Source organism: Astyanax mexicanus, chromosome 16 (assembly GCF_023375975.1).
Source record: "Astyanax mexicanus isolate ESR-SI-001 chromosome 16, AstMex3_surface, whole genome shotgun sequence".
NCBI lineage: Eukaryota > Metazoa > Chordata > Actinopteri > Characiformes > Acestrorhamphidae > Astyanax > Astyanax mexicanus.
Window position 1 is genome coordinate 7,486,840 of NC_064423.1, and position 10,377 is coordinate 7,497,216.

At 42.6% G+C, this 10,377-nt stretch overlaps 1 protein-coding gene across 1 annotated transcript; it reads left to right on the plus strand.

Annotated features, from left to right (window-relative positions):
• Nucleotides 1–345: 345 nt before the first annotated feature.
• On the plus strand, nucleotides 346–8,083 carry LOC125782292 (uncharacterized). Its single transcript, XM_049465916.1, has one exon. It carries the CDS (start codon nucleotides 1,832–1,834, stop codon nucleotides 7,775–7,777), a length of 5,946 nt encoding a protein of 1,981 aa, XP_049321873.1. The 5' UTR covers nucleotides 346–1,831; the 3' UTR covers nucleotides 7,778–8,083.
• The last annotated feature ends 2,294 nt before the right edge of the window (nucleotides 8,084–10,377 follow it).

Genomic DNA, 10,377 nt, shown 5'->3' on the forward strand with positions numbered 1-10,377 from the left:
ACTAGAGGATTGACTGACCAAGTATTTTTTTTATTCTTTATTTAGTTGAGTAGTTGTTGCTTCTCATAATCTGGATTCGAACATTACTCAAATATTCACTATTCACTGTATACCTGTGTAGCCCTGGGCAAAAATATACCCTTTAATGTTTTTACTGTGTAAATCAGTTCTATTAGACACTGTCACTTTAAGAATCAGTAAGTTAGTTAGACTGCAACTTGTTCCTAATGTTTTGGAGAGCAGTCAGAGTTAACTATTGGATAAATACTGTGTCTGTCAAGATTCCTCTGTTCTGATTGGTGGGGGAGGGACTTGAGGGAGCAGGAGGGGAGTGTGCGGGGGAGAGCGCGGGAGACGAGGGAGAGAGGAGAGGGAACTAGTAGGAGAAGTACAAGAAAGTGGAGCAAAAAGTTATATTTTGAGTGTAACAACCCTTTATTTCAGTAATAAGGGTGAGACCAAGATATATTATCTCGGTTAAGCAGTGTTACGTGAGTTATAATTGTGTTTTGCACCGTGTTTAAGGACTGAAGCATTGTAGTTAGCTGCTCGAGTAAGCTAACTGGCTAATTATGCTAGTTCAGTGTGACGGAGCTAGCTAGCGCTCAGGACTGATTCACTCTGCGTGGTTCGGGCGGGAAGACGACACCGTAGCCAAGGTCAGATAGACCCCCTGTGACCAGGTAAAGCAGTGTGGGTCCTCTGACGAAGATTTCTGCCTCCACCGTGCCTCTGATCCGCCTGGTTCTCCGTTCCTGTTCTCTTAAAGACTCCGAACTGTAAGCTAAACATCTCCCAAGTTTCTGAAGGGGCTAGCCGAGTAGCCACGCCGCACCCAAGCATCATACAGGCCTGCAACATTTGTTATTTTGGAGTGTGTGTGTGTGTGTGTGTGGGGCGCCCCTCACTAGATAAGTTTAATTCTCTATTTTGTGTATAATTCTGAGTTAAGTCAGCAGAAAGTGTTAATTCTCTGAGTGAAATTGATAAAGTTAAGTCTTAGCTTAACTTCATTACAGTATACTTTCAAGAAAGCTACATTCCAGTTTTAAGGGGTGTTTATGAGCTGAAATAAGCTGCGATATTTCGTACAGTGAGAAGGTCAGAGCTCTGTTTTTTATTTAATTTGTTACCACCTTATTTCTTTACTGAAGACAATTTTATTTAAGGTTTAAGCACTTTATTTTGTGTATTTTGTGTTTGTTCTTCTTAAATTGTGAGTTGTGGGGTTTATTTAAATATAATATTGTATTTTATATATTTTATAATAATATATAAACCCTAAAACATAACATTGAGATAATAAGAAATAATAAGAAATATACATCTATAAAGCTAATTCATAAAACCCTAAAAGTTGTGTCTGGTTTAATTCATTTATCTTTAACTATTCATTAATAATACAAGTTGGATATTTTATTTTGTGTTTAAAATCTGAACACTAATTCTTAACATCGAACCCTAGCCTCACCCGCTATAGATATATAGAGAAGTATCACCAGATAGTGGGCACGAGTGCTACATAAAATGGAGGCACCGCTGGGATGGTTAAAATAAGTTTGTAGTATAAGATCTTAAAATCCCAAAGAACTAAGTTATTAAAAGGGAATTACTGTAAGGTGATATTGTAAAATAGTGATATAAAATAGTTTAGTAAAACCAGACACACTAGTTTCATTTAAGCTTTAAAGTTTCTTCTAATACAGTCCATAAACAGTATTTGAAATATTTCATTTGAGTTCTGAGCCTTTATCGCAGCTAGTCAGATTTAAAATAATTTAAAAACAATCTGAATATTTACAGTCTGACAAAGTTAGTCACAACCCAGAGCATGGCACAACTTCACCATTGGTGTAAAGGGGAAGGCATCAACCCTGAAAATGCCTTGTTGGTGAAAGACATTCCTGACGACATCGAAGTCAGCTTCATTGAAGAAACCCTCGAGTCTGTAAAAACACTTGGACGAGTCAGAGTGCGAGGCAGGATGTATGATCCCCAGCTGGAGAGTTTAACAGTCCTGTGTGAATGTCGTGAAAAAGTGAATGTCAAGAGACTACCACTAGATGTGCTGCCTTCAGGCACTGATAGGCCTTGGAGATTGGTTGGAGCCTCAGCAGAGGGCACAACTGAGCGAGACAAACCAGATAGGAACCCTGTTTTGAGCCAAGCAGAACTAACGCAGACATGTACACCTGATGCCATCATTCGAGCAGTTGGAGAATTGATGGACAAGCAAGGCAGATTCTCAGGTGAGAGCAGTGCATATAGGAGATTACGTACGTTCTCTGGAGTCATGCCTACTCCACTTGGTGAAGAGCAGCTAGACAGCTGGTTAGAGCAAGCCCGTCTTATGGTTGACACCTGTGAAAGACCAGATAAAGAGAAACGAATGCGAATTTTGGAGAGCCTGAAAGGTCCAGCATCTGAAATTGCGCAGGCTGTTCGATTCAACGACTCAGATGCATCCTCCCGAGAGTACATTGATGCTATTGAGAATGCTTTTGGCACCCCAGAGACTGGGGAGGAGCTTTACTTTGCATTCAGGCACCTTTGCCAGAAACCAGGGGAAAAACTTTCTGAATTTCTAAGACGTATTGAGAAAGCTCTGAACAAAGTTGTACAGAGAGGTGGTCTCCCAGCCTCTGCTGCTAATGGAGCACGTCTAGAACAACTCATTAAAGGTGCAACTGCATCTGACCTGATGCTTTTGAATCTGAGACTAAGAGAAAGGAGGAACAGTCCGCCTAATTTCTTACAGCTGTTGAATGAAATCCGCTTAGAAGAAGGATATGAAGCTTCACGAAACAAGCTGAGTTCAACAATGACATCTGTCCAAGTGAAGAGTGCGAGGGCACATTCAAATGAGATGCAAGGTCTTCAAGATGAGATAAGAGAATTGAGACAACAAGTTAGTGACTACACTTCTCTGCAGCCAGTACAAACCTTAGCTGCTGAAGTGCATTTGCCCCCTAGTTTTAAGACTGAATCCTCAGGGGATGACAAGAAAGTGAATGCTTTGAAAAAAGAAGTGAAGAAGCTGCGTAAACAGGTCAAAGTAATGGCCGTCAAGCCAGCCACTGAGAGGTCTGCTCACAAGCTGCCATCTTCCAATTTCAACCAGTCAAGCTCATTGTCAACCCGAAGCCACAGTGACTTTTTCTGCTATCGTTGTGGTGATGATGGACATGTATCAGCCAAGTGTCAAGCTCCAGAAGACCCTCAGAAGGTGATTCAGAAATTCATTCATGCACGGCATGCCGCAAAGGATGGAAAGAGAGAATCAACAGTTTGTTCTGAGGAAGACTCCTCCAAGATCCATGTAAACCGAGGGGTTGTAAGAGGAAAGTCAAACTGTATACCCAGAGGGTTAGTAGGACCTCCATCTTTGGTCCAAGTGAAAGTTGCTGGAAAGCCGTGTACTGCTCTCATCGATAGTGGCTCACAAGTGACAATTGTCTTTGAAAGCTGGTATTCACAGCATCTAGCTCACAAGCCTCTTCATCCGTTGAGTGGTCTGTTCATCTGGGGTCTGAGTGGCTCTGATGATAGTTATCCATACCGTGGCTACATCCAAGTTGACTTAGAACTTCCAAAGAACATGTCCAGCATTAAAGGGCCCATCACTGTTCTTGCTCTAGTGTGCCCTGATCCTCGTTGTTCTGATAGTGTGCCAATTCTACTGGGCACCAATGTTCACACAATTCGTCCTTTCAACTCAGTCAACAAAAAGTCCAATTCCGACCAAGCGTGCTCTATGAGAGTATGTGCTGTTGCTCCATCTACAGTGCAACCCAGCCCAAGTACAAGAGCTGCTGCTTCTGCTGGGGACAGAGTGGCTGATGTTAGATGGCCTGGGCCTGGTCCTCTAGTTGTTCCTGCCACAAGTGACCACATTGCAATTTGTAAAGTCAAAGAAACTCAGTCACTGGAGAAGAGTATCCTCATCACAGAGCGTGCTTCATCGTTTGCTCTGCCCACAAGTGTGTTAGTACAGCCCACAGTGTTGTTCTCATCCACACTGGACAAGAACAAATTCTTAGTCATGCTGAGGAATGAGTCTCTTAAAGATGTTTCCATTCCGTCTGGTACTATCCTCGCTCACCTTCAGGCAGTAGACACTGTAACAGTAGCACAGCCAGACAAGTCAAAGGTTCGTCAACAAATAGACCCTGTGGTATTTGATTTTGCCAACTCACCGATTCCAGAAGAGTGGAAAGAGAGACTTTCTAAGAAACTAGCACAAAGAGTAAACGTCTTCTCATTGGAGGAATGGGATGTTGGTCTGGCAAGAGGGGTGGAGCATAGAATTAGACTGCGTGATGATAAGCCATTCCGGGAGAGGTCCCGCCGTATAGCGCCTGCTGACCTAGATGATCTGCGTCGACACTTGCAAGGCCTGTTAGCTGCAGGAATCATAAAGGAGTCAAGGAGCCCTTATGCATCTCCCATCGTCCTGGCAAGAAAGAAGTCTGGCCAGTTACGCATGTGTGTGGACTACAGGACTTTGAATCGACACACCATTCCTGATCAGTATGTCGTACCACGTATTGATGAAGCACTGGATTGTTTAAGTGGTAGTAAGTGGTTCTCTGTTCTGGATTTACGTAGTGGATACTATCAGATCCCTATGGCAGATGAAGACAAAGAGAAGACTGCTTTCATATGCCCACTCGGATTCTTTCAGTTCCAGAGAATGCCACAAGGGGTCACTGGGGCCCCAGCGACCTTTCAACGTCTCATGGAGAGGGCAGTAGGTGACATGCACATGCTGGAAGTGATAGTATACCTCGATGACCTGATCGTGTTCGGGAAAAGCTTGGCAGAGCATGAAGAACGCTTACTGAAAGTCCTTGACAGATTGGAGGAAAGTGGGCTGAAGTTGTCCATCGATAAGTGTCAGTTCTGTCGTTCCCAAGTGACATATGTGGGACACATTGTGTCGGAGCAGGGCATTGCAACAGATCCTGCTAAGATTGAGGCAGTGGCTGCCTGGAAGCAACCCACTGATCTTGCTTCTCTTCAGTCATTCTTGGGGTTCTGTGGGTATTATCGACGTTTCATTAAAAGCTATTCCATCATCGTCCGACCTCTCACAGAGTTGACCAAGGGATACCCACCCACACAGAAGGGCAGAAAGTCATCCAAGACTGCAGGTGACAAAACCTACTTCAAGATCAAAGAACCTTTTGGTGACCGGTGGGATGAGTCATGCACCCAAGCGTTCAACCAGATAATTCACTGCCTCACTCATGCACCTGTTCTTGCTTTCGCCGACCCAGCCAAGCCCTATGTTCTCCATATAGATGCCAGTCTGCATGGTTTAGGTGCTGTTCTGAACCAAGAGTACCCAGAGGGGCTCAGGCCAGTTGCTTTTGCAAGCAGAAAGCTCAGTTCGTCAGAGAAGAACTACCCCGTCCACCAGCTTGAATTCCTAGCATTAAAATGGGCGGTGGTTGACAAGTTTCATGATTATCTGTATGGGGCAAGCTTCACCGTTAGAACTGATAACAACCCCCTAACATACGTTCTCACCACTGCAAAGTTAAATGCGACTGGTCATCGCTGGCTTGCTGCACTCTCAGCATATAATTTCACAGTCCAGTACAGGCCAGGGTGTCACAATATTGATGCAGACTCTCTGTCCAGAAACGTGTTCTCCAAGGAGAGTGGGGAATGGCGAGACATGTCCTCTGACAGCATTAAAGCTCTCTGCAAGCAAGTGCGCTGTGCACAGGATGGAATTTCCCCCAACTGTGCTGTGTTTCTGGGAATCGCTCCTGCTGCCATCCCAGACTGCTATGCATTCCCAACTCATTTGAACACTGGTTGTTTAGAGCTGCAAAGTTCAACTCACCTTAAAAACGCCCAAGACTCAGATCCCATAATTGCACCAATCAAGAAATCCCTCATTGAGGGGAGCTTGCAAATGGGTGACAAGGGAGAGTCACGTGAGACTGCGTTGCTGAGAAGAGAAGGACCACGGTTGAGAATAATTGATGGATTACTCTACAGAGTTGTGAAGAGGACACTAGGCACAGACGTGAGACAGCTCGTCTTACCCAAGGTCTACTTTCCCATGGTGTTGAGATCCCTCCATGATGAGTGTGGCCATTTAGGTGTAGAGAAGACAGCTGAGCTGATAAGAAACCGGTTCTATTGGCCGAAGATGAGCGCTGACATCGAGCAGTATGTCAAGAACTGTGGGCGATGCATTGCCCGGAAAACCTTACCTCAGAGAGCAGCTCCTCTGAATAAGATCCCGAGCCAAGGCCCATTAGACCTAGTGTGCATCGACTTCTTATCACTCGAGCCAGATACTCAGGGATTTGGCAGTATACTTGTGGTGACTGATAGTTTCACCCGTTACGCACAGGCCTTCCCGACAAAAGACCAGAAAGCTTCCACTGTTGCCAAAGTTCTGTTTGAGAAGTACTTTGTTCATTATGGTCTTCCGGCTCGGATACACTCAGACCAAGGGCGTGATTTCGAGTCCAAGTTGATCCATGAGCTTCTGAGAATGTTGGGCATCCGAAAATCTCGCACTACACCTTATCACCCCCAGGGAGACCCTCAACCAGAGAGGTTCAACAGAACATTGCTCTCCATGTTAGGCACTCTAGATCCAAGACAGAAGCAAAGGTGGAGCCAGAAGATCAGTCAGTTAGTGCATGCTTACAACTGCACACGTAACGATGCCACTGGCTACTCCCCTTACCTGCTCATGTTTGGCAGAGAGGCTCGTCTCCCTGTGGATCTTTGTTTCGGGGTTGGTCCTGAAGGTGAAGATAACATTTCTTACCAGAACTATGTTGCGAGGCTGAGATCGGAACTTCATGATGCGTACAAGCTGGCCACGGATGCAGCTGTGAAGAACCATGAACGGAACAAGAAATTCTACGACAGATTGGTAAAGGAGCAGGTCTTGGCGAAAGGAGACCGTGTGTTACTCAGAAACTTTGGTGTCACAGGCAAGCACAAGTTACAGAACAAGTGGAGAATCATGCCATATGTCGTTGTTGGAAAGATGGAAAATCTGCCTGTCTACAGAGTCAAGCCAGAAAGTGGTGGTGGAGAGGTGAAAACAGTTCATCGAAATCATCTGCTGCCTATTGGATGTCTGGTAAGAATGCCGGTGGATGAAGACGCACAAAGTCTGCCTAAAAGACCTGTGACAAGAAGACAGCAGAGACAAAGAGAGAGCCAGACAGCTTCTGGTGGTGAGCTTCAAGATAGAGAGGTCGTACTAAGCGCTGATGAATCAGAGGATTCTGAAATTGTAACTTTTTATCCTGTGGCCTTTGACAGTGAACAGATATTGCATGACTTACTGCAGTGTCCTGATCTGCGTGCTAGAGTTCAAGAATCAAGTGCCACTGATGGTCACAAGATATCTTCAGCAAACTGCACTGAAAGAGCTGTTGAGACAAGAGATGATACTGATCATACTCCTGAAGTTGTGGATGCTGAGACAAATCCAACTTTGGATCCTTTTCCAGAGACTGATCTAGCAGGAGGAGTCGAAGCTGAGAGTGTACAGGAGAGTGTCGAAGCGGACATGCCAAGCACAAGGCCAAGTAGAGAAAAGAGACCAGTACAAAGACTTACCTATGATGAGCTTGGGGAACCATCAAGTTATCCCCTCAACACTCTGAGCATGGGTGTGTTGGTAGGATATGGCACCTATTTAGATGCCAAGAACTGCTCAAGCCAAACTATATGGTGTCACCCTATGGCTTTGTGTTCTGGTTGTGCAAAGAAAACCAAACAAAAACTATAGCTAGCTTATGTAAGCTTAACAGTAGCTCACCCTCACGTTTGATGAGGACATCAAAATTCTAGAAGGGGGAGAGTGTAGCCCTGGGCAAAAATATACCCTTTAATGTTTTTACTGTGTAAATCAGTTCTATTAGACACTGTCACTTTAAGAATCAGTAAGTTAGTTAGACTGCAACTTGTTCCTAATGTTTTGGAGAGCAGTCAGAGTTAACTATTGGATAAATACTGTGTCTGTCAAGATTCCTCTGTTCTGATTGGTGGGGGAGGGACTTGAGGGAGCAGGAGGGGAGTGTGCGGGGGAGAGCGCGGGAGACGAGGGAGAGAGGAGAGGGAACTAGTAGGAGAAGTACAAGAAAGTGGAGCAAAAAGTTATATTTTGAGTGTAACAACCCTTTATTTCAGTAATAAGGGTGAGACCAAGATATATTATCTCGGTTAAGCAGTGTTACGTGAGTTATAATTGTGTTTTGCACCGTGTTTAAGGACTGAAGCATTGTAGTTAGCTGCTCGAGTAAGCTAACTGGCTAATTATGCTAGTTCAGTGTGACGGAGCTAGCTAGCGCTCAGGACTGATTCACTCTGCGTGGTTCGGGCGGGAAGACGACACCGTAGCCAAGGTCAGATAGACCCCCTGTGACCAGGTAAAGCAGTGTGGGTCCTCTGACGAAGATTTCTGCCTCCACCGTGCCTCTGATCCGCCTGGTTCTCCGTTCCTGTTCTCTTAAAGACTCCGAACTGTAAGCTAAACATCTCCCAAGTTTCTGAAGGGGCTAGCCGAGTAGCCACGCCGCACCCAAGCATCATACAGGCCTGCAACATTTGTTATTTTGGAGTGTGTGTGTGTGTGTGTGTGGGGCGCCCCTCACTAGATAAGTTTAATTCTCTATTTTGTGTATAATTCTGAGTTAAGTCAGCAGAAAGTGTTAATTCTCTGAGTGAAATTGATAAAGTTAAGTCTTAGCTTAACTTCATTACAGTATACTTTCAAGAAAGCTACATTCCAGTTTTAAGGGGTGTTTATGAGCTGAAATAAGCTGCGATATTTCGTACAGTGAGAAGGTCAGAGCTCTGTTTTTTATTTAATTTGTTACCACCTTATTTCTTTACTGAAGACAATTTTATTTAAGGTTTAAGCACTTTATTTTGTGTATTTTGTGTTTGTTCTTCTTAAATTGTGAGTTGTGGGGTTTATTTAAATATAATATTGTATTTTATATATTTTATAATAATATATAAACCCTAAAACATAACATTGAGATAATAAGAAATAATAAGAAATATACATCTATAAAGCTAATTCATAAAACCCTAAAAGTTGTGTCTGGTTTAATTCATTTATCTTTAACTATTCATTAATAATACAAGTTGGATATTTTATTTTGTGTTTAAAATCTGAACACTAATTCTTAACATCGAACCCTAGCCTCACCCGCTATAGATATATAGAGAAGTATCACCAGATAGTGGGCACGAGTGCTACACCTGTAACTCTACCTCTTCACTACTTTACTTTAACTGATGCTCTCAAACGTTACATTAAGAGACAAGAAATTCAAGTTATTAACTCTTGATGAGTTCAGCACAGCTGTTAACTGAACGCCTGAATTCCAGCTCTGTTACATCAGCCAACAGACGCCTGTGCTGGCCAGCATCATTTTTTACCTGTACAAATATGTAAATTTCAGTGTATTTTTATAGGTTTTATGATGAATGCATCAAAGGAAATGCTCCAAATCAAGATTTTTTTTTTAGTTTAATGGTTTGTAAATTGTTTGGATCAGTAAATCTGACATTAAAAGAAACAAAAGACATTTTATGTGTCTCACTGTAAGAGACAGAACACAACACAATATATTTAGATTAGTACAATATCTCAGACCAACCCCATTTACAACCCAGTACCACCAACACTCCTCCCAATATAATACAAGCAAAACTTCTATTACAACCACAACCAAAAATAAGTTATTATTATTATTAATAATTTATTCTAAAAACTGATAATATAGCACCAATTTGTTCATGTTAGAGCAAGGGAAGAGCTGCAGTTTGCAGATTTTTTGATGAATGAAACAGAGGAATAAAATAAATTCTACACTGTAAGACTGGATAAGTTGAATTTGCTTTAAAAATTTGAGGAAAACGGTTGCCTTAAAAAAGTTAAGCAATGGGTAATGATTAAAACTTAAGTTAGCATAACTTAGAACATCAAGTTATTAACTAAAGGGGAAGTTGATTTAACTTTTTTTTTCTTTTTCTTTTTGTTCTACTGTAAGACCGGATAAGTTGAGTTTACTTAACTTTTTTTAAGGCAGCTGGTTTGCTCATTTTTTTATAAGTAATGCTGAATGAAAACTTGAGTTAGCAAAAATTAAAACATTATCAAAGTTATTACAACTAAAGGGGAAGTTGATTTATTTCTATAAATTAGCCCAGCGGGATTCACTACACACTGATGGTGAGTGTCTGGTTAGTCAGAAACTGTTGGACACACCCAGTATGCAAATAGATTGTGACAGAAGCCAATGGAAAAGAAGCTGTTAATGGCAAAACAGACTAAACTCAGTTATTATTATAAGTTGGTTCAACTCAAAAAGGTCT